Genomic DNA, 25,445 nt, shown 5'->3' on the forward strand with positions numbered 1-25,445 from the left:
AGTGACACAAAGTTCAGGGCTCTTTGCAGGCCGTGGGAACATGTATGATTGACCAGCGCACACACGTGATACAGGATCAGCGAATCAGCGCAGCAATGCTTTGCTCCAGGTCTTCTCATTAGCCGAGATTTGCCGCTGAGATTACAGACTGTCTGTAGCTTTAACTTGTAGCTTTGACATTGGTAGTTGCCATGGCAGCACTGTGGCCTTCACCTGAGTCAGTGTCGGATCTCCTGGGAATCAATAGCATTCACGGTCTGGGGAACATTTCAAATGAAAAGACCGAAATGCCCTTACGCTGGTGACCGCCCTGATCAGCGAAGCACTGCATTTCCTCAGACCATAATAGATGTGTTTTATGTAGCTCGAGGCTCAGCAATTGTACCCCTCAAACCAAAGAATTTAGGGGATCCAAGGATCTCTGTTAAAGATGGAAGAAGGAAAAGCAGCAGAGCGAGAAAGGGTATGAGGAAGAGGGGCCCAGAGGATGGAGAATATGCAAAAGAGAGAGAGAGAGAGAGAGAGAGAGAGAGAGAGAGAAAGAAGTGGGTGGAGGAACATCTAATAGAGGAGGTTGAGGAGGAAGACAGAGGGAAGCCAGTACTGGGAGGAAGAAGAGAGGTAAGGAACTTGTCAAGACCTGAGCCATGAAAGTGCTCCTTAGCTGGTGGTGACGGGCCAAACCCAGAATTTCATACTGATTGAGTTGATCCCATTGGCTACTATAATGGTTATTATCAATATAAAGAAGCAAAAGTATGGCCAGTTACACCACTAGTGAGGCTTTTCTAAAGAGCATGCCATGAGAACTAAATGGCACTTGGGGGTTGACAATTTTGAAATATTTAGGGACTGGCCGTGTTAACAGGTTAGACACTATGAGAGTAAATGAGTTGTCCAAGTTCGCACACGATGGCTGTGTGGTAATGCTGGAATTTGAGCCCAGTCTGTAATTTTGACACTTGACCACATTCTTTTCCAATTCTTTCCATACAGCACTTTTATGTGTCAATGTTTTCAAGAACCAAAATAATATCCTGTTTTGTAGAGCTGTACACAAATCACATGATTAACCGACATGAGAATATTTTAAAAACAATCCTTATAAAAACATGTTGTGCAAACGGAGCATGATTATAGGTGTTTTTTCTACATCATAAATTGAACTGTTAAAGTACCAGAATCCTAACAGATGGGAGCCTAAAGAAAACTCATCTGGGGTTTCGGTAGGTTGGGCCTCATTGCCAGTATGGAGTTGTGGTATAAAATGTGTCAAAAATTCAATTACTGCTCCTTTTCCCAAACTGGCATTTCATGCAGATTGAGTACTGTGAAAAATCTCCAGCCGAATGCAGGTTTTTCCTCCCAGCTTACTATCTCAAACACTGTTATGCTATGTTATGTTGATTTACAGCACGCACCGCTACCACCCAGGGGCAGTCTCCTGGTGCTCACGTGTCTCTGAAAGAGAAGGTTGTGTTAGTGACGATAGGATAATAGGATAGGTTCAAAACCAGGAGAAACTGGCATCTGTCTGCGTTGTCTTGCGTGTGGGAGTCGGTTGAGAGGCCTGGCTTGTTGTAACCGTAGGGGTGGGACTCGGATGAGTACTAGTGTTTTATGTTCGGTATGTAGGTCATAAGCGGTTAGGGTGGAAGTACGGTCGTGCGCACAGGTTAGTTGTATCCATAAGGGGAGGCCCAGTGTCGCGACTGTCTGTTAGGTGTTTGGCGGAGTTGGTGTGCGTTTGTGTGTAGTGTGGAGGGATTTATGCATTGTGTGCACTGGTATGTTGCATCTAAGTTTATGTCCAGAGTCTCTCATGAGAGTTATTTCAGTGCGAGAATTAGATAAACGCTAGGTGTGTCTATGTGTAGTGTGGCGAGCCCATAGTTGTGTATAGTGGCGTAGGTTACGTTGGAGGGGCAGGAATGGGGAGGATTGGTCAGTACATCGGTTAGTTTCGAAAACACAGGGCAAAATGTTCCATTTTCACAGGAACCTAAGACAGGCTTACAAGTGCACGGCCTTGACTTGAGGGTGGCCTGAAGAGCAGGCTTAGGGCATAGCACTCACCCAGAAGCCCACTCTCCCTTAACAGTACTTTCAGGGCCACCAGCAAATCAGGGCATTCGTGGGACTCTGGGGTCCCTTAGAGGCCCCAAAGCACAGACACGTTGGTGCAGTGATGCATACTACCACTGGTAGATGTGTTGGGGCATTACACATAATGCAGAAAGGAAGATGAACATTCCGCAATTTAAACTTCAAACAGAGATTTTAAAGGAAACGTTTCAGTGCCTGACAATACTTCAACAACTTTGTGTTAATTGGCTGGGTGGGAGCAAGACTTTCCCAGCAATTTACGGCGGATCAAAACGACACCTGGCTCCATGACGCGGCATTGGGACCCCCCCTCCAACCCTAATACCCATGTCTTCCCAAAACCCCTACCTACTCAGGGCCTGAAACCACCAGTCCCCTCAACGACCCCTCCCTCAAACTCGCTTAGCTCTTGGCTCTCCAAGTAAATGCACCCATCAGGGAGAAGGTTCTGGAATCATGCAGGTTCTGTGTGTGGATACTGCAGGGGCAGGTGGGGGGGTCTCCTTATCCTCGACCTCTCGGGCCCTGTTCAATGTGCGCCCCCTATTGAGCTTTGCTAAGGGCTAGTGCGTGGTGCTGAATTCCCCATAGGAAAGCTTGGTAGGCTCCGCCCACTCCCACAGTTAACTCACAGTCAGAGCCTGATTCGTTCCAATGCTTTCCTGGTTTGATTTATCTTACAACCTCGCGCCCTGCTTCCCTCTTTTCTATTTCCCCGTTCTCCTTTTTCCCTGCCGATATCTGAAGGAGCCTCAGGAGGGTATTAAATGCTAGAGCATTTTGGGAATGTACGCGTGTTTCCAGGATGTCTCAAAGAGCCTTTCTCCTGAGACCACCACGAGTACCCCATATTTACTTCAATCAAATAAGGTAGTGCAGCTAAAGATGTTTCTGATATAAATACACCGAAAAGGCAGTATACATCAACGACCTGATTTTAACCTGCAGCACTGCCTCGTAAAGGAGGGGCACAGAAGTCCTCCATGAACCGGACTGTAGCAGCACTTCTGTCAGTCACTGTGACTTCCCTGATGACCCCCCATCTGAGGGGTCATCAGGGAAGTTACAGTTCCTTTGTTTGCCCTCGCCAGGTCACTGACCCTCAGAACCTGCAGGCTCCATGAGCTAATATGCAGATTAGATCACGGAGCCCGCGGGTTCTCAGAGGGTGAAAGGCGCCTCGGGCTCAGTGATCTATCTGCTCTGAGCAGAGATCACAGAGCCCGAGGCGCCTTTCTCCATCGGCAAAGCTTTATAAAAGATGCCTTGAATTGTATACGTTTCAAGCCATCTTTTATAAACGTAGAAATATTTCTATGTTTATAAAAGACCGCTTGAAACGTCCACAATTCAAGGCATCTTTTATAAAGCTTTGTCAATGGACAAAGCCACCTCGGGTTTTGTCCGTCCTCAACACTTTATAAAAGATGGCTTGTACGTTTCAAGCCATCTTTTATGAACATAGAAATATGTTACAAATGTCTATGTTTATAAAATGTGGCTTGAAAAATACACAAACCATAGTAAGGTAAGCACACAAGTGTGCGTAACTTACTATGGTTTGTATACTTTCAAGCCACCTTTTATAAACATAGAAATATGTAACATTGCTATGTTTATAAAAGAAGGCTTGAAAAATACACAAACCATACTAGTACGCATACAAATATATAAATGCTCTACCACATCTATATATTTGTTTGCGCACCCTACTATGATTTGTGCACTTTTAGGCCACGCCCACAGCGGATGCCACGCCCTCAAACGAGGGCCCCCCCTCAATTTCTTACCCCACTTAAAGCACTGCTCATTCCTACCCTTATCTACACCTAGCTCTGCCCCTCACCGCCACCCACATCACCCTGACAATCAGGGGGGGAGAGAGAGAGAGAAAGAGAGAAAGAGAGAGGGAGAGAGAGAGAGAGAGAGAGAGAGAGAGGTGGGGGAGCGTTCCCACAGTAAATTGTTCATTTCCAGGACTGGTGGTAAGAGCATATGCAGTCCTTTACACAGATGCTAAGGCACACTGATGTCTTAACACCAATGGAAAGAAATGTCACTGTGCAAAGGTCTGAAGATGTTATCAAGCACAAATAGTTTCTCAGCCCATAAAGATGCAATTTGACAAAGGGAATTTTACAGCCAGAGCAAGGGTCCACCCCGCAGTCTACAGCAGCCTTCAGGCCGTGGGGATGTTAAACGGCACTTGGACTCCGTTGACCTTAACTGGAACCACCCCAGCACCTGGTTAGCAGAAATCCACTATCAGGAGCACCACTCTGAGTGACAAGGATTCTCCTCTCTGAGCCGTGCACCACCCAATCTGAGTAACATGGATTCTCCTCTCTGAGCCGTGCACCACCCTATCTGAGTAACAAGGATTCTCCGCTCTGAGCCGTGCATCGGCCAATCTGAGTAACACAGATTCTCCTCTCTGATTCATGCACCGCCCAAACTGAGTAACAAGGATTCTCCTCTCTGAGCCGTGCACCGCCCAATCTGAGTTACAAGGATTCTCGGCTCTGAGCCATGCACCGCCCAATCTGAGTAACAAGGATTCTCCTCTCTGGGCCGTGCACTGCCCAATCTGAGTAACAAGGATTCTCCTCTCTGAGCCGTGCACCGCCCAATCTGAGTAACAAGGATTCTCCACTCTGAACTGTGCACCACCCAATCTGAGTAATAAGGATTCTCCTCTCTGAACCGTGCACCACCCAATCTGAGTAACACGCATTCTCCACTCTGAGCCTTGCACCACCGTCCTCTCTGAGCCATGCACTACCCAATATGAGTAACAAGGATTCTCCTCTCTGAGCCGTGCACCACCCAATCTGAATAACAAGGATTCTCCTCTCTGAGCCGTGCACCGCCCAATCTGAGTAACAAGGATTCTCCTCTCTGAGCCGTGCACTGCCCAATATGAGTAACAAGGATTGTCCTCTCTGAACCGTGCACCGCCCAATCTGAGTAACAAGGATTCTCCGCTCTGAGCCTTGCACCACCCTCCTCTCTGAGCCATGCACCACCCAATATGAGTAACAAGGATTCTCCTCTCTGAGCCGTGCACTGCCCAATATGAGTAACAAGGATTGTCCTCTCTGAACCGTGCACCGCCCAATCTGAGTAACAAGGATTGTCCTCTCTGAGCCGTGCACCGCCCAATCTGAGTAACAAGGATTCTCCGCTCTGAGCCTTGCACCACCCTCCTCTCTGAGCCATGCACCACCCAATATGAGTAACAAGGATTCTCCTCTCTGAGCCGTGCACTGCCCAATATGAGTAACAAGGATTCTCCTCTCTGAGCCGTGCACTGCCCAATATGAGTAACAAGGATTCTCCTCTCTGAGCCGTGCACTGCCCAATATGAGTAACAAGGATTGTCCTCTATGAACCGTGCACCGCCCAATCTGATAACAAGGATTCTCCGCTCTGAGCCTTGCACCACCCTCCTGAGCCATGCACCACCCAATATGAGTAACAAGGATGCTCCTCTCTGAACCGTGCACCACCCTCCTCTCTGAGCCGTGCACCACCCAATCTGAGTAACAAGGATTCTCCTCTCTGAGCCGTGCATCGGCCAATCTGAGTAACAAGGATTCTCCGCTCTGAGCCTTGCACCACCCTCCTGAGCCATGCACCACCCAATATGAGTAACAAGGATGCTCCTCTCTGAACCGTGCACCACCCTCCTCTCTGAGCCGTGCACCACCCAATCTGAGTAACAAGGATTCTCCTCTCTGAGCCGTGCATCGGCCAATATGAGTAACAAGGATTCTCCTCTCTGAGCCGTGCACTGCCCAATATGAGTAACAAGGATTGTCCTCTATGAACCGTGCACCGCCCAATCTGAGTAACAAGGATTCTCCGCTCTGAGCCTTGCACCACCCTCCTGAGCCATGCACCACCCAATATGAGTAACAAGGATGCTCCTCTCTGAACCGTGCACCACCCTCCTCTCTGAGCCGTGCACCACCCAATCTGAGTAACAAGGATTCTCCTCTCTGAGCCGTGCATCGGCCAATCTGAGTAACAAGGATTCTCCGCTCTGAGCCTTGCACCACCCTCCTGAGCCATGCACTACCCAATATGAGTAACAAGGATGCTCCTCTCTGAACCGTGCACCACCCTCCTCTCTGAGCCGTGCACCACCCAATCTGAGTAACAAGGATTCTCCTCTCTGAGCCGTGCACCACCCAATCTGAGTAACAAAGATGCTCCTCTCTGAACCGTGCACCATCCTCCTCTCTGAGCCGTGCACCGCCCAATCTGAGTAACAAGGATTCTCCTCTCTGAGCCGTGCAACCCCCAATCTGAGTAACAAGGATTCTCCTCTCTGAGCCGTGCACTGCCCAATCTGAGTAACAAGGATTCTCCTCTCTGAGCCGTGCACCACCACAATCTGAGTAACAAGGATTCTCCTCTCTGAGCCGTGCACCACCACAAATGTAACCCATTGAAAGAAGCAATATGGCCAAGGACTCAAGAGTAACAAGCATCGTATTTTACATGTTGGCCATGATGGTGCTACCAGTGGGCGAAGCATTTGCCAACCCAAGCTCAACAAAGGATATGCTAAATTAAAAATACATGCTAAAAACAGGTGGCTCCATTATCTTGCAATGTTCTGAAACAACCAAGGAGCCACTGTATTCATTAATGATATTCTGGTCAGGGATAAAATGAAGCCTTCCCCCAGAAGAAAGTGCTACCAGCTCCACCTAGGCAGGGTCTGCACCTTTTGGCTCGCCAGATGTTTTGGACAAACCCCATAAGCCCTAGTCAGCATAGTCTATGCTGTAGGCGCATGGGATTTCTAGTGCAAACCATCTCGAGAGCCACATTCTGCAGAGCCCTGGCTAGGTGTTGCCTGCATGTGCCCCCCCCCCCCAATAAGTCGCTTAGTACATCACATGCTTACACCATTAGCTTTTGCTGGCATTAAGTTGACATGGGGTACAAATAAACCTTTAGTGTGATTGTTTTAATCATTAAAAAGAAGCAGGGTGCACCTACAAGTTAGCCGTAATTAGTCATGCCAGGGGAGACCACCATGAGCAGATAGATGGAAGCTGGCAGGCTTTCCTAGCCCCGCCCCCGCCCCCGCTGTACGGGAAACCTTACTTACTGGGCGTCCTCATGAACATCTACAATAATAATAATACTAATAATTTAGCATTCATAAAGCGCCACGCATCCTCGGGTATCTGAGCGCTGCTTATTATTTCCCACAGTGCGGGGTGCTCATTTATCGACCTCGGAAAGATGAAAGGCTGAGATTGGCTCTGCCCGGATTCGAACCTCCATCAGCAGGCGCTGCACAGAGGTCAAAGCGAGCAGGCTACTCGCTGTGGCTATGCAGTGTGTAGACGACTACTGTAATCTGTTTTCATCTTTTTGCCATTTGAACTGTTTAATAAAATAGTATGTATGTATGTGTTATCTGAAATTCATTCTTTGGTAAGCTTTACATTTCTACCCTTTAACCTTCCCCTTTATGTAGTAGCACCTTCCTAGATCTGCATTGTGTTTATATCAACCTTTCCTTGGTGCTTACAATCTTTATCTTTTGACTGTTTTGCATTCATGTCCGAGTGTGGATTCCCGCCTCACCCATAATCGTGGGCAGAGTTTTGTGAGTTATGGGAGGTCAGTGAAACGGATGATATTTGAGCCACGTTCCCATCTTTATTCTGGGAGCAGCGTTTTCACGGTGTTTCTGCTGATCCATGACAGTTGGGGCACGCATGAAGGGCCATTGCTTTGCAGGTGGCCCCTGATAAGGCATTGCAAACACGGGCACTGAGGCGAGAAACCCAATGGAAGTGTGTTTGTTCTGCTTTGCAAGAGTCTGAGAAGATGGAAAGTGGCAGATGGATTTAAGGATGCCGTGAGCAGAGCCAGGAAGGAGTGGGGTGCAAAAGGAAAGAGAGAGCAGACATTCTACATTGGCCATGGCGAACAGAGAGGCTCTTCGGAGTGTCACCAAACGGTTGATCTTAGTGATGTATCCAGGGCTCAAGTCGAGGGTACACATGGCTGGATGGACGGAGTCCCCCACTTTTTTCAGAAGTCCTCCCACTTTTTTCCGGAGGGCACCTTGATATGCTAATTTCTGGTAACACCGCAATCAATTGGTATGTTAATGAGAGCCCACTTTCTTTAGGATTTCAACCCTGGGTGGATCTAAACTAATGCAGCCGTGTTTTGTATAGAACAATTTCTGCTATTATGGTGCTGCCCCCCACCGCTTGTGCAGGGCAGAGTGGACAAAGTGGAATGTGGGCTGTGCTAGGGGGGCCCCAGACCAATCAGGGCAGCAGCCCGCTCTACTCAAGCAACCAAATCAAATGCAGCTGAGGGGGCAACCACAGGAGAGTCTCAGTCTTGGCGATTTGCATAGAAGCAAAGAGCATTTTGGGAGAATTAGCAAAAGCACAGAATTGTATTTAAAAGGTGTCTGTGGTCGTTATTTAAGCATGAAACGCTTCTGAGAGAGTAATGCAAACTGCTCTCTGCTAATTTCATTTGTTACAACCCTCAACCTAATAATAAACGGCCTCTTATCTACGAGCCATATATAGGTTTTTGGGCAGTCTCTCTGAGGTTATGAGAGAGAGAGCGTTTTCATGTTGGGGCAGAAGGCAAAGCTTAAAAATCTGAAGCGGGTGCAACAGGGCTCGGGGTGATGGGGGTTGACTGGTGCAGTAAAGGAAGACACGGAGGTTCTTCTTCCTTGGTCAGGTTGGAAAAGAATGAGGACCGTGTACAGGGCATTGCAGTGCACAGTGTCCTCGGCAGGGGAGTATGCAGCATTGCAAAAAGTCCTGTTACTTTTCGCCCCCAAATGCAGTGCGCGCAATTCCATATGGTGTCATACGCGACCCCAAACCAGCCACACCCACCTCAATCTAATTTTTTGGTAACATTAGTGGCAGATGGCATTTTAACACATAACAACAACAAAAAAACTGCATAAACATTACAGATGCAGGAAACTCGTCTACTAGAGCCTGTCCAGGAGCTTTGGGGCAAAATACATGCAAACCTCCAACTGTGCATATGGTTTGCCCCAACAGAAGTGACTTCAGAGATAAGGGCACTTTAATGTTCTGGGAGGATAGCTCTGCGGCAACTTGCTTGCCTTGGAAACAAGAAGACGCAAAGAAACACAGGTTCGATCCCCAGGTGCTGCTTAGAAACCTCTGGGTATTAAGCGCATTATAAATACGCAACTAAGAGACATATTCCTGTAACAGCGCCTCGATGCTCCCGGGCTGTTTGAGCACTTTAAAAATGCAAATAAATAAATAAATGAGCATCAGCATTGATACTTGGAGACACCATGGAAATTACTTTAGAATAAGTTGCCATAAGAAAATCAAGCGGCAAATAGCTTTGTGGTTCTAAATTGCACTATTATTATATGTGGAGCAACTGTATAGTCACTGGGCTTTTTTATATAATAGATGATATATTAACTTAAGCTATGAAGTAAATCGGAATCACTTACAGAGCTGACGATAAGACACGGTGTGATTAAGTGATTTGCCCAGGATCACACACTTTGTTTAAATGGTGAAACCGGGATGTGGACAATTAAAGAAACTGAGCACATCTTGCCAGGTTTAGCTGATATACGACTTTATTAAGGTTTTGCGTTACATTTCACGTGCTTAAATAATACTTTATTTATAGCAATGTCTTGGAAGTAGACCATATTACATAATAATAATTTGATAGTAAACTAACTATACGCTACATACATTGTCATAGAAATAAGTTGAGCAATAAGAGTATGGCCCTCACTAGGACCCTGCCGCTAAGTGTTTAACGGCGCCGTAAAAGGCTGCGGCGCCGTTAAACACTTATCACCTTACTACTAGGTCCCTTTGTGGGACCCGACCTGAACGGCTGGTCTAGACCAGCCGTTAAAGTAGGGACCCGCAAAGGTACTCTTGAGGTAAGTACGGTACCGCAATTTGTGCTACCGTACTTAGCGCCTTCCCCAGTCCCATTGAGCCCTATGGGGCAAAAATGGGAATGGGGAAGGGCCAATGTTCAATGGGGAATTACCGCCCCGCCAACCTTGGAATGGGGTGGTAATTCCCCATTGAACATTGGCGGACTCGTTACGATAACGGCACCAACCATGGTGCTAATAGCGCCATGGTTTAGCGCCAGTATCGTAATGAGAGCCTATGTCTTCATTTTTACTCTCCCCTCCTGCATTCAAAGTTCACCTAACAAAACACCCTTGGGTTTCAAAGCCACTTTATTTCATACAGCATGCAACATTATGTATGCTTATCACTCCCTCCCATTCACATTTCCAAAGGGACTAAAAGTCCCTGCTAATAGTCCCCCACCCCCACCAGTGCCTAATGGCTCACATTCTAATGCTCTGTTCAGACAGAGCAACGTGACAGCCCCTCTGCTGCCCGGAGCTCCTTGGGGCATTGTCCTGGCAGCAGGACACCTCTCCTGTTCAGATCCCGAGATCCGGCTAGAGAAATGATGATCCAGCAAAGTCGCCCGCGCTGTTTATTTATTACTTGTGTGTAAAGCCCAATCCCGGAGGGATCAGGAGAAGCAGCATCAAAGTACAGGTTAAAGTTAGTCATATTTGTTAAAAGGCCAAGTTTTCTGGAAGGTCGGAGTGGGCGCGCTGGCTGTCTATAGGCGATGCTGTTGATCCGATATAAAGGAGCTTCATTATAGATACAGCAGTGAGCAATGGTCAAGGTTTTAAAGTTGATGCAGGCTTTAATAGGGAGCCAGTAGCCTCTCGCTGTGTAGCTCTAACATGGTAGAGCGATGAAGACCCAGCGCTGAGTGCAGGGCTTTATTTTGGAGGAGTTGGAGCTTGGCCAAGTTGGTCGGCGGCGTGCCCATGAGGAGAGCATTACAGTAGTCCAATTTGCTAAGTATGATTGTTCTGGCGAGCGTGCATCCCCGAGAGGTGAGATGCTGGAAGTCTTGAAATTACGTGCGTGTCTGGACGAGAGCATGACTGTGCAGCTGCTGTCTCTGAGTGTCAGATGTGGGCAAGCCATGCGAGGCTCGGGCAGGCATTACGTGGCATATCCACGTTTTCCAGGCCACACTCTTGGCTCGGCTCTTACAGCCAGGTCATGCCCCCGGCTCGCTCCTCGCCATGAATACCCTGGCTCCCCAGCCCGAGTGTGTACAGACACACTGGACACAGCCTGCATGGGCGAGGTCATAGAAATTCCAACACTAAACCTCAAACCCATGCTCTGTGCTGGGTTACTTAAAAAAAAAAAACACCTGCGATGGCACGGAGCAGCTCATTGCTGCCATTAGCACTCTGCTGGCTCCGCCCCCTAAGTGTGCACAGCAGGACTTTGATACTTGTCACAGCTGCAGGACACGCAAACTGTAACTTCCTCTGGTGACCCCGTGCACGGGTCACCAGAGGAAGTTACAGTCCTCAACCATGGCACAGTTTATTTATTTATTTATGCAATGTTTGTCAGATACATGGACCTGGATTATTTATTTATTTATGCCATGTTTGCCGGATACTTGTATCCAAAAAACATTGCATAAATAAATAAATATACAGGTATCCGTCAAACAATGCATGAATAAATAAATACCCCTATTAACATTGAAACTATCCCACGCGATGCAGTCACCCAACTGCTTTCAGAGGAGAGCTGCAGGCGCTGTGCCGGGTGTGCTTCAAGTAAAAGAAAACGTTGCTAAAGGCGAGCAGAAATCACCTCGTTTCAATAGTACCTAAGGGGAAGTTTATTTTATAAAATGGGATGAAAATTGTGTATTTTAAATAATATTTACTCAGCAACACTGGTCAAAACTATTATCCGCATAGTGAAGTAACTCATCACTATTGCCATGGAAGTGGTTTAAAGTTGGATTTATATATAGATTGGAAAAGGAGCAGCATGAAAGAAATTACACTGTTCTAAACTATTATTTTGGACATTTCCTTTGATCGGAGGTCAACTACCATCTCCTCCACCCCCACCCCCACACCCGAAACCTCGCATCCTCGGGCACCGCGCACTACCCCAACAAACACACCCCGGACCTTGTCGGATCCCATTCGCCCACCAAATTGTTTTCATTTCCACCACTGGATGAGAAACTGTGCATGCTTACAATGGGTGCCTGCCAGTCCTACAGGGCCGAAAGGCTGGCAGTGCCCAGCCCCAGCCGTAGGAAAAGTAAAGACGGCTCTTGTCCAGGAAGCAATGGGGAAAGGGACCCCTCCCTCAGGAGTGTATTCTGTGCCTGTGCAAGGTCGAGCAAGACCCCGACGTTTCTCGATCCACAGCCTGATCAGCAAAAGGGCCTAACCCCCGACCCGGGCCGCGGCTAATCCGTTCCTGGACAGTGGCAGTTAAGCGGAGAGCGAACAATGGGCGAAAGTCTTTACCTGGAATATCTCGCTGGCTCGGCGCCCGGGCACTGAGCGTCTGGATTAAGCTGGCGAAGGCTTTAATGTCACCCAGGCTCACACCGGCCCGGCTCTCTGGCTACGTGGACGTATAATGCATTCTGCAAATACGTGTGTCGCCGGATGCAACGCTTTCATTCAAACGTCTGTGGGTACTTCTTGGTGGCACCGTGGGGTAGGTGCTTCCGAGGCTTCCTCGAGCCTCTCACGGGTCTCTCATCCTCCGACGTCATGATTAGACCATATTGTGCAGGTGTTACTTATGTTCACTTATATATCGCTAGATGTCACTATGAATCTGTTCGCTTCAAAGCGCCATGTGACCGGGGATTGGGAAGCATAGTTGCGCCACACAAAATAAAGGGCACCCCCGTCACACCCACAAAATGTGACAAGACTCCTGCCACCCATAGACATAGACAGCCCTTGGTCCAGTCTGGGAACAACCTCATTGTGTTGGTGCCCTCGCTGCGCACAGGTGCCCCAGACAAGGCGCAAGAGTCTAATTTCCATGTGCGGTGAGGAAAAGGCGGGGTACGAGTGCGAGTCTGGACTTCACAGGGTCAGGTTCAGGGTGTAGGTAAAGTGATAATGAGTTCCAGAGGGGTGAGCACTGATGATGGACAGCCCTGCCCCATAAGCAAGTATTTGAGTGTTTTTTTCCTAAATGAAAAGCTATGGGAAGCTGTCCTTAGACATAGAGGATGGGTGCCACGGTGCTGCCCGGCTAACAGGATCTCAAAAGCAGGTGGGACGGGTAGTCAATACTGTATTTTGGGGAATTGTGAACATCCATGAATCGTTTTTGGAAGAACCTCTACCTCAAAATAGTGTAAAAAAAATGTGTCTATGTTTAGCTTCAACCACTGATCTAGAGCCTCAGAGTTGGTGCCCGATTGAACTTGGCAAAATGATAGAGGTGGTATCCTCCTGCCTCAGACCTGAGGCCACATTGCACTTTGCAAAATGCTAGAGGTGGCATCCTCCTGCCTCAGACCTGAGGCCACATTGCACTTTGCAAAATACTAGAGGTGGGATACTTCTGCCTCAGACCTGAGGCCACATTGCACTTTGCAAAATGCTAGAGGTGGCATCCTCCTGCCTCAGACCTGAGGCCACATCGCACTTTGCAAAATGCTAGAGGTGGGATACTTCTGCCTCAGACTTGAGGCCACATTGCACTTTGCAAAATGCTAGAGGTGGGATACTTCTGCCTCAGACCTGAGGCCACATTGCACTTAGCAAAATGCTAGAGGTGGGATACTCCTGCCTCAGACCTGGTGCCACATTGCACTTGGTCAATAGCTAGCAGTAGGAAGCTCTTGCCTGATACCTGGGGCCACAGTGCACTTGGCAAATAGCTAGAGGTGGGATACTCCTGCCTCAGACCTGGGGCCACATTGCACTTGGAAAATGGCTACAGGAAGGAAGATCTTGCCTCAGACCTGCGGCCACGTTGCACTTGGCAAATTGCTAGGGTTGGGAAGCCCCTGCCTCAGACCTGGGGCCACATTGCACTTTGCAAAATGCAGGAGGTGGGATACTTCTGCCTGAGACCTGGGGCCACATTGCACTTGGCAAAATGCTAGAGGTGGGATACTCCTGCCTTAGACCTGGGGCCACATTGCACTTGGTCAATAGCTAGCAGTAGGAAGCTCTTGCCTCATACCTGGGGCCACATTGCACTTGGCAAATTGCTAGAGGTAGGATACTCCTGCCTCAGACCCGGGGGCCACAGTGCACTTGGCAAATGGCTACAGGAAGGAAGATCTTGCCTCAGACCTGCGGCCACATTGCACTTGGCAAATTTCTAGGGTTGGGAAGCTCCTGCCTCAGACCCGGTGCCACATTTCACTTGGTAGCTGGCTACAGGTAGGAAGCTCTTGCCTCAGACCCGGTGGCACATTGCACTTGGTAAATGGCTAGAGGTTGGAATCTCCTGTCTCAGACCCGGTGCTACATTTCACTTGGCAAATTGCTAGAGGTGGCAAGGTCCTTCCTCAGACCCGGGGCCATATTGCGCTTGGTAAATTGCTAAAGGTTGTATGTCTCAGACCTGTTGCCACATTTCACTTGTTAGATGGCTATCAGTGGGAATCTCTGGCCTCAGACCTGGGGCCACATTCATTGCACTAGGTAAATGACTAAAGGTAGGACGCCCCTGCCTTAGAGCTGGGGCCACACTGCACTTGGCAAATTGCTAGAGGTGGGAATCTACTGCCTCAGACCTGGTGCCACATTGCACTTGTTAAATGGCTACAGGTAGGAAGCTCTTGTCTCAGACCTGGTGCCACATTGCACGTGGTAAATGGCTAGAGGTTGGAAACTCCTGTCTCAGACCTGGTGCCACATTTCACTTGGCAAATTGCTAGAGATGGCAAGGTCCTGCCTCAGACCCAGGGCTATATTGCACTTGGTAAATGGCTGCAGGTAGGAAGGTCCTGTCTCAGACCTGGGGTCACATTGCACGTGTTAAATTGCTAGAGGTTGGATATCTCAGACCTGGTGCCACATTTCACCTGTTAGATGGCTATCGGTGGGAAACTCCTGCCTCAGACCTAGGACAACATCCATTGCACTTGGTAAATGGCTAGAGGTGGGACGCTGCTGCTACCTTTTCTTGCAAGCAGCCCGCTCGCAACTCTAGGTGAATATCCTTTATAACCTACTACCGGCAACATGCTTTTTTCTTGTACAACCCTTTCACCAATCCCATCTTAATATTTGATCTTCTGTAGATCTGATGCTTTGCAGCTATTGGGGACCGGGCAACATGCGATACAGGTAATTGACTATCAATACGTCGACCACATGATACGCTGCAGCCCAACACACAATAATCCATCCTATTAGGCGTACAGTTACCAAGGACCTCCAGCAAAGGCACTGTGAGCATTTGGCCTCCTGTTTCACACAATGTGTACATTACCGTGTTCACCTCTAATCTATCGGTTTCATTAGTTAATGGACTTATCATGTCTTGTCACTTTCTTTTCTTCCTCTCCACGTTTACGATTCTAATTGGCGGTATGTATACACTTCTCTTTAAAAACTGCCATTTATATGCACACCCTATTTGTAATCCATGTGTTATAACAAGATGCATATGTACATTGTTCTTGCAACCGTGTCTTACAATGATGTAATGCTCAGCCCTGAAGATGGAAAACATGTTTTCTGAAATGCATGGGCTTAGGAGCCCACACTGCTGAGAATGCTGTTTGCCTTTCTTTAATCCTTATTAAATGCAATTTTGACACTTCATCTAAAAGTATTGAGGATTATTCTTCAGATATTGATTAACATATGAAGAATATTTTCTTACGATGAGCAACAAAGCAAATATTTCTAAAATGTACAGCAGCGTTTCACAAGAGCATTCTGTGAGCCTCTGATTTACGGAGTGGTTTCACCCAGTTTCCGGCTTTTCATGGCGGTGCCAGTCCCCATTTATGGAGACAATAGGACTCCATGGGGATTTCGGCAGCATTACCGCTGGTGGTAATACCGAAATGGCCGAATTATGCCGGTGGAATTACCTCCATCATTTTGCGTTTTTTTTTCCTGCACCTTAAACCATACTTGTAGTTGGGTGATGCAGTAATGCGGCGGTATACAGTATTACCACTGCATTTTACCCGCATCACCCAACTTGTAAAGCTATGAATATTTACTGGTAATCTTCATTACTCCTAGTCTTACTCTTCCTCATCCGCACGTGGAGGTAATGAACCCCAATGCCTGGCGAACCAATAAGTAGCCAGAAAACATTCATGCACTTTATTATCAACCACTTTCTGTCACTTCTGCGACTGGCGAGTGGATGCAATGCTGCCGTGGCAGTTTCCAGTGGTAATTGCAGATCGCAGTGTCCATTTTGTACATTGTGACCTAGGACTTTGCATTAGCAAAGTCTGCCACTTTCAGCAGGGCCGGCTTTAAGTGTTCAATTGAGTGCAAAGTCCATCTCGTACATCTGGCCTCTGTTTATTCTGTTAATGTGTTCGTTTCTGACTTGCGCGTAAAGAAAGGTTAGCTGCTGATAAACGTATAGAAAACATAAACAAAACAACGGAGCAAATCTGAAATACTTCGTTCAACGAGGTGCTTATCGCGTAGGAAACTTGCTTTGCTTTATTTGAACAGCAGGTGCTAAGCTTAACCTTCACTTTGGCCGACTATTGGACAAACTATCCGCCAAATTGATGAATATTAAATCTGCTAGCTTGTGCTTCCCGTACAAAAAGAAAGCAACGAAGCGTTTATCCTGAAACAACCAACAAATGTTGGTGCAAGAAACCAATAAAACAAACAAATGGACTATCTGAATGCTCTGTTCGGAGATCTGGGAATTTGGGAAGAGCTAACCAACGTGCCACCAAAGTGACCTCAGGAGCCAATGAGTTGCATCGATTCATTTGTATGTAGCCAATCGGATGGCAGGCCGCTGTTATTGCTTGCTGCGCCCACGCTAACCTTTTAATCTCACCCCTCCCTATCTTCCCCTCTCTCTTCTTCTGACTTCGCTATTTCACTTCTAAAGTCTCCTGTCTGCAGTGGTCTTTCACCCCTCCCTTCTGTCCCGCCCTCTTCCCCTCCTCCCTCCCTCCCTTCTATCCTCTCTTCTTTCTGATTCTGTTACTATCGTTTATTTAACATGTGCCCACCCAGCAGCCTCCCCTTTAGATCCCTTTCCCTCCTCTTTGGTCCCTCCAGTCTATCCTCGGCTTCTTCTCTATTTAACAGCCCTCTTCAATCTGTCTATCTCCACACATCCCTTCCCTTCTTTTTTAAGCATGTGGTCCTTCACATCCTAAAAACCCTGCCTTGACTCTTCCAGCTAACTTCCGTCCCTTTCCTGGGCCTACCCTCCCTCCTTCCTGCTTTCCAGTCTGGATTCCGTCCTTCTCCTTGCACAGAATCAGCACGGACTCCGCTATGTTGAGAACCCGCTGTTCGCTGCCCGTCATGCCCAGCATTCTCCGATTCGTGGACCCTTCTGCTGCCTTGGACACAGTTGATCACTCTACTCTCTTTTCCACACTCGCCACCCTCGGGTGCTTTCCTTTTTGAGGGAACCTGTTCTGTCTCCTGGCCTGAAAACACCTCCTCTACACTACCTCTCCAATCGGGTGTTCCCCAATGTTCTGGCTGAGTTCTCTTATACTATTCCCCTTTCTGCTCTTATCACATCATTTCATCTTTTGTGTCGCTTTTTCGCTGTGGATTCCCAGTTTTTCTTTCTCATCTTTCACGGACTCCCTCTCTGCACCATTCTGCCCAACTGCTTCTTGCCTATCCAATCCTGGGGGATTCCCCCTTTCTCCATCTTAGCTTGACTTGAAAAAAAATAACAAACACCCACCTTTGCCTTCTTCTGCTGTCGCGCTCCCTCCCTCCTCTCTATCCTTTTCTGCCTCTGCCCACAACCTTGGTGTCATTCTGGACCCCTCTCTTTCTCTTTTCATATCTACAATATATCCCCAACTTATTGCTTCCATCTTTGTCACATTCCTAGAACTTGCCCCTTCCTTTCTTTTCATGCAACTAAACTGCTTATCTCTTCTCTTATATTGTCCTATCTTGGCTATTGCTCCCTTCTCCTCGTCGGACTCTTTGCACCTCACCTTACCCCTCTTTGCTCAGAATCTAACTCTGCTGTTCTTCCGTTCTCTCTCCCGCCCGCTCTCTTATTACTCCTTCGTTCCTCCTATTTCCCTGCTAGCCTTCAATTCTCGTCTTTTATGGTCTTGCTCTGCTTTATCTGTCCTCCTTGATCCCCCCCAATCCTTACACCTCCTTTCTGTCCCTAGACAGCCTTGTGCGCAGCCTCGCGTCCAAGCTTTTCGCCTCCTTGCCCCTAAGCACTGGAATTCCCTGCCTTGATCAGGTCTATCGTCTACCTTGTTACCAACTCTGATACTGCATTTTCCTTTGGTTTTTCTACCTCTCCGGACCTCCCATCTTCCACACTCCTCTCAAACCTCATCTTCTCTCTTGTCTTAATGTTCATAAATCCCTTCTGATGTCTTGATTTTTTAATCCATCAATAGTGCATATGTATTGTCCCCCTGCTATTAAACTGTTCAACGATTTGAAGAAAGCCGAATATTAATCTCAATAAAACACAAATAAAAAAAATCGCATATCAACGGCCCAGGTTAAACCCAAGGAAATAACGAATGCCTACCTTTCAAAGGCTACAACCCTGAGTTCAGCTGTACCTGGATAAACACAAGAGGAACAATACAGGCCTGGCTTCAATCCTAGCGTCGCCTTCCCCTGGACCGGTGGGCGGGCTAGAGCCCGTGTAACTACGCGCATCGCGATAACAGAGCTGGTTTCCCTGGCCTGTATTATTGGCGCCTTTGTGCTGTATGGAAAAGTGGGGGCAAAGACTGCCTCTGACTGTTTCTGCACTCAGCTGGCCTCAGGACCCAAGGGTGAATTGGCTTCAGGGGACATGGGAACAATTCCCATGCCGTTGTGCCTCTGAAAGAACCACCAGGCAAGCACAAGTAAATGACTCTGCCCCAGCCCCACCGATCCCACGTGGGCAGTCACGCTCTGGGTCCCGTATCAAACTGATTCAAGTAATGCCCAGTGTTCCACTGCACCCGTAGTTTTGGGTCCTCTAACACTATATGCCCAGACTTTACCACACCTAGATATGGCCAGTGTAATTCTCTGTATGTCCCACTGCACCCTTAGTTCTAGGTCATTATTTCTCAGCGTTTGCCACTGCGCCCTCCCCCACCACTCCTTTTGAGTCCTGTAAACATTAAGCATGCCCCACCTCCAGATATGGCCCATGTGATTCTCTGCGTGCCCACTGCACCCGTCCTTCTTGGTCCTGTAAACATTAAGCATGCCCCACTACACCCACCCCTAGACATGTCTCCTATTCTTCTCTGCATGTCCCACTATACACCTCTAATTCTGGGTCCTGTAAACATTATTAAGCATGCCCTGCTGCACCCACCCCTAGATATGGCTCGTATAATTCTCTGCATGTCCCACTGCACCCCTCCTTCTGGGTCCCGTAAACATTAAGCATGCCCCACTGCACCCACCCCTAGATATGGCCCATGTGATTCTCTGCATGTCCCACTGCACCCACCCCGAGATATGGTCCATGTGATTCTCTGCGTGTCCCACTGCACCCCTTCTTCTGGGTCCTGTAAACATTAAGCATGCCCCGCTTCACCAACCCCTAGATATGGCTTGTATAATGTTTTGCATGCCCCACTGCACCCCTCCTTCCGGGTCCCGTAAACATTAAGCATGTCCCACTGCACTCACCCATAGATATGGCTTGTATAATTCTCTGCATGTCTCACTGCACCCCTCCTTACGGGTCCTGTAAACATTAGGCATGCCCCACTGCACCCACCCCTAGATATGACTGATATAATGCTCTGCATGTCCCACTGCACCCCAGCTTTTAGGTCCTGTAAACATTAAGCATGTCCCACTGCGCCCACCCCTAGATATGGCTCGTAATTCTGAGCACGTCCGACTGCACCCCCCTCTCAGTCCCACAAACATTAAGCATGCGCCACTTCACTCACCCCTAGATATGGCTCGCATAATTCTCTGCATGTCCCACTGCACCCCTCTTTCCAGGTCCCGTAAACATCAAGCATGGCCCACTGCACCCACACCTATATATGGCTCGTATAATTCTCTGCATGTCCCACTGCACCCCTCCTTCCGGGTCCCGTAAACATTAAGCATGCTCCAGTGCACCCACCCCTAGATATGGCTCGTATCACTCTCTGCATGTTCCGCTGCACCCCTCGTTTGGGTTCTGTAAACATTAAGCATATCCCAGTGCACCCACCCCTAGATATGGCTCGTATAATTCTCAGCACGTCCCACTGCACCCTTCCTTCCGCATCCTGTAAACATTAAGCATGCCCCACTCCTCCCACCCCTAGCTATGGCTCGTATCATTATCTGAATGCCCCAATGCACCACTCCTTCTAGGTCCTGTAATCATTAAGCATGCCCACTGCACCCACCCCTAGATATGGCTCGTATCACTCTCTGCATGTTCCGCTGCACCCCTCGTTTGGGTCCTGTAAACATGAAGCATATCCCACTGCACCCACCCCTAGATATGGCTTGTATAATTCTCTGCACGTCCCAATGCACCCTTCCTTCTGCATCCTGTAAACATTAAGCATGCCCCACTCCACCCACCCCTAGCTATGGCTCGTATCATTCTCTGAATGCCCCAAAGCACCACTCCTTCCAGGTCCTGTAATCATTAAGCATGCCCACTGCACTCACCCCTAGATATGACTGGTATCATGCTCTACATGTCCTGCTGCACCCCTTCTTTTGGGTCCTGTAAACATTAAGCATGCCCCACTGCACCTACCCCTAGGTATGGCTCGTATCATTCTCTGCATGTCCTAGTGCACCCTCCTTCTAGGTCCTGTAAACATTAAGCATGCCCCACTGCACCTACCCCTAGGTATGGCTCGTATAATTCTCTGCATGTCCCACTGCACCCCTCCTTCCGGGTCCCGTAAACATTAAGCATGCTCCAGTGCACCCACCCTGGCTCGTATAATTCTCTGCATGCCCCACTGCACCCCTCCTTCCAGGTCCTGTAATCATTAAGCATGCTCACTGCACCCACCCCTAGATATGGCTCGTATCACTCTCTGCATGTTCCGCTGCACCCCTCGTTTGGGTCCTGTAAACATTAAGCATATCCCACTGCACCCACCCCTAGATATGGCTCGTATAATTCTCAGCACGTCCCACTGCACCCTTCCTTCCGCATCCTGTAAACATTAAGCATGCCCCACTCCACCCACCCCTAGCTATGGCTCGTATCATTCTCTGAATGCCCCAATCCTTCCAGGTCCTGTAATCATTAAGCATGCCCACTCCACTCACCCCTAGATATGACTGGTATCATGCTCTACATGTCCTGCTGCACGCCTTCTTTTGGGTCCTGTAAACATTAAGCATGCCCCACTGCACCTACCCCTAGGTATGGCTCGTATCATTCTCTGCATGCCCTAGTGCACCCTCCTTCTAGGTCCTGTAAACATTAAGCTTGCCCCACTGCACCCACCCCTAGATATGGCTCGTATCATTCTCTGCACGTCCCACTGCACCTCTCCTTCCGGGTCCTGTAAACATTAAGCATGCCCCACTGCATCCATCCCTACATATGGCTCGTATCATTCTCTGCGTGTTCCACTGCACTCCTCCTTCCTGGTCCTGTAAACATTAAGCATGCCCCACTGCACCCACCCCTAGATACGACTGGTATAATTCTCTGCATGTCCCCCTGCACCCCTCCTTCCGGGTCCCGTAAACATTAAGCATGCTCCAGTGCACCCACCCTGGCTCGTATAATTCTCTGCATGCCCCACTGCACCCCTCCTTCCAGGTCCTGTAATCATTAAGCATGCTCACTGCACCCACCCCTAGATATGGCTCGTATCACTCTCTGCATGTTCCGCTGCACCCCTCGTTTGGGTCCTGTAAACATTAAGCATATCCCACTGCACCCACCCCTAGATATGGCTCGTATAATTCTCAGCACGTCCCACTGCACCCTTCCTTCCGCATCCTGTAAACATTAAGCATGCCCCACTCCACCCACCCCTAGCTATGGCTCGTATCATTCTCTGAATGCCCCAATCCTTCCAGGTCCTGTAATCATTAAGCATGCCCACTCCACTCACCCCTAGATATGACTGGTATCATGCTCTACATGTCCTGCTGCACGCCTTCTTTTGGGTCCTGTAAACATTAAGCATGCCCCACTGCACCTACCCCTAGGTATGGCTCGTATCATTCTCTGCATGCCCTAGTGCACCCTCCTTCTAGGTCCTGTAAACATTAAGCTTGCCCCACTGCACCCACCCCTAGATATGGCTCGTATCATTCTCTGCACGTCCCACTGCACCTCTCCTTCCGGGTCCTGTAAACATTAAGCCTGCCCCACTGCATCCATCCCTACATATGGCTCGTATCATTCTCTGCGTGTTCCACTGCACTCCTCCTTCCTGGTCCTGTAAACATTAAGCATGCCCCACTGCACCCACCCCTAGATATGGCTCGTATCATTGTATGCACGTCACGCTGCAGCCCTCCTTTCGGGTCCTGTAAACATTAAGCATGCCCCACTGCACCCACCCCTAGATATGGCTCGTATCATTGTATGTGCATCCCGCTGCACCCCTCCTTCCGGGTCCTGTAAACATTAAGCATGCCCCACTGCACCCACCCCTAGATATGGCTCGTATAATTCTCTGCACGTCCCGCTGCACCCCTCCTTTTGGGTCCTGTAAATCTGCTAGTCCGACTGTACTGCGCCCTTAGGTCTAGGCTTGTCCTGAAACCTTCCGGGTGTCACCCAGCGCCGCTCGTGTAACTCCTGGGGTGCTTTGCACGCATTCTGAGAGTCGCGTGCCCCCTGCCATGTAGTAGTTCTTCCGGTCACGTGCCTTCGAGCTGGCCCTGAGGCTCGATCCCCGTGCATCCCGATACTTCCCTCAGGACGGACCCCGACGTCTCCACCCCCCCCCCCAACCCCCGCCCTCCCCTGCCGCAAGTCTTCGCTCACCAGCTCACCAGGCACCACACACCCCTCTAGTCCATGGTGCTTGTGCTGTCTCTGCCGCTCAGTGGCTAATCCCTTTCAGGGGTGTTCTTGCATCACCCAGTGCACGAGGTCTGGTTGCATAATGGCTAGGATGCAGGGTTGCATCGCCCAGTTTAGGACTGGGGTGTAGGGGTGCGTTACTCAGTATATTGATGGGTGCAGAATGCCATTGCCCATTGTCAACGATGGACATCAGCCAGTGCATGGCTGGGTTGTGGGGCTGCATTAATCTGATGCGGGGTTACATCACCTTGCAACGTTGCTTTACTCTCATGCAGGATTGCATATCACAGGGCATGGCTGAGCTGCATTAATTGGAAGCAGGCCCATTCCCCCGTGCAACACCTGTCAGGGTTGCATTTCTCCCATGCAGGATTGCATCTCGCATGCCATGGCTGAGGCTCGCGGGTTATCTGGCTGAGCCTGCTGTGCACTGGCTGATGCAACCCTGCATGCTTGCATCACCCAGTGCATAGCAGAAATGCTAAGTGTCAGGACGCAATGAACGGCACGGATGCAGGTTGCATTACTCAGCCCCGGGGCTAAAGCATGGCGGTGCTTACCTGGGCTCAGGGGGCAGGTCCTGGTACCTTAAGGCCAGCGTCCGCGCCCGGCAGGCCGACAGGTGCAGGCACAGCAGGCTGATGCAACCCAGTGCAACAGGCAGCAGCAGAGACTTCATGGGCAGGCGGCGGGCGGCAGAGTCCTGATCCGGGAGGGGAGGGACCCGGCGGGAGCACGTGGAGGAGCGGACTGCTGAAATACAAGGAGTGGGACAGGAGTGAGAGCGGTGGGAGGGCATGCCCGAGGCGAGAAGAGGGGGGTGGCATGGGTTGGAACGGGTGGACCAGGAGAGGGCAGGAGAGAAAGTGAAGAGGGAGGAGGTAGAGGGGCAGCAGAAGTGGGCAAGGGAGGAGAACAGTAGAGGAAGCCGAGGCAGAGAGGAGAGGAGACTGTGAATGGAGTGGAGAGAGGTAGGCGCGAGAGAAAGGGAAGGAGGTAGAGGGGCAGCAGAAGTGGGCGAGAGAAGAGAACAGAAGAGGAAAGTGGCGGGAGAGAGGGCAGAGGAGATGGGGAATGGAGAGGAGAGCAGGGGGGCAGGAAAGAAAGTGAGGAGGGAAGGAGGTAGAGAGGCAGGAGAGGCGTGGAAGGAAGGAGAAGAGAAGAGGCAAGTAGTGAGAGGGAGGAGAGAGGAGAGGAGACTGGGAATGGAGTGGAGAGAGGTAGGCGCGAGAGAAAGGGAAGAGGGAAGGAGGTAGAGGGCCAGCACAAGTGGGCAAGAGCGGAGAACAGAAGAGGAAAGTGGGGAGAGGAGAGAGGAGAGGAGACTGGGAATGGAGTAGAGAGGGGGAGGCAGAAGAGAAAGTGAAGATGGAAGGGGGTAGAGGTGTCAGAGGAGGTGGGCTAGGGAGGCGAACAGAAGAGGCAAGTAGTGGGGGAAGGGGTGAGGAGAGAAGACTGGGAATAGAGTAGAGAGCGGGAGGCAGACGAGCAAGTGAAGAGTGGAGGAGATAGAGAGGCAAAAGAGGTGGGGAAGGGAGTAGAACAGAAGAGGCAAGTAGTGGGAGAGAGTAGAGGAGACTGGGATTGGAGTAGAGAGCGGGAGGCACGAGAGAAAGTGAAGAAGGGAGGGGGTAGAGAGGCAGGGGAGGTGGGCTTGGGAGGCAAACAGAAGAGGCAGGTAGTCAGTGGTCGAAGTGTACAAAAGAAAGTAGTGTTCCTCTGCCCCGCCCCATTTAATGCTCCACCCCTTTTTCTGCCCCCATCAATCACCCCCTCCCCCTCAATGCAAACCCCCTACCTGGGTCCTTCCTTTCCTTCCCTCCACCCCAGAAAGTTCTTGCAAGTCGGAAGAAAACGCGATGAAAGAATATGCTGCCCATTAGTGTGGCATTGCCCCCTTAGCATCCAGCTTTATGTAGTCTGGCCTTCCCTTCACCCACCATTCGCACCTCTGAATGGATATGCCCTTGCCCATGACTGTAGCCACTGATTCGCTTCTTCCATTTACTGCAAACACCTCTGTGCTTGCACAAGCACCCCAACGCCTCCAGCAATTCCCAGATTGCTGTGAGAAAGCACAACGTGGTTTGACACAGGATTGTTAACAAAGGATCACATCCCCAGCAGGGAAACTGTTATTATTATTTTTTAGAGTGGCCTTTCCTACCGCCCTGGAACAGTACTCCGGGTCACATAAAGTAAGGGGACTATGCCCGGTTTCACTGAGAAGTAAGGGAACGTCGTACCCTTTAGTTC

The 25,445-nt window shown here is 49.4% G+C and overlaps 1 protein-coding gene across 3 annotated transcripts in view; it reads right to left on the reverse strand.

The window, feature by feature from the left end:
• Positions 1–25,445, reverse strand: part of ADM2 (adrenomedullin 2) — a 106,026-nt gene that overhangs the window by 75,782 nt on the left and 4,799 nt on the right. For 2 of the 3 annotated variants that reach the window (XM_069629501.1, XM_069629499.1), the window contains exon 2: positions 23,750–23,942. In XM_069629501.1, the coding sequence (XP_069485602.1) occupies positions 23,750–23,868 (119 nt within the window). In that variant the 5' untranslated portion in view covers positions 23,869–23,942. The remainder of the gene's footprint in view (positions 1–23,749; positions 23,943–25,445) is intronic. The other variant, XM_069629500.1, reaches the window with a different exon arrangement.

Source organism: Ambystoma mexicanum, chromosome 12, assembly GCF_040938575.1.
Source record: "Ambystoma mexicanum isolate Mex_15411 chromosome 12, UKY_AmexF1_1, whole genome shotgun sequence".
In the NCBI taxonomy this organism is placed as follows: Eukaryota; Metazoa; Chordata; class Amphibia; order Caudata; family Ambystomatidae; genus Ambystoma; species Ambystoma mexicanum.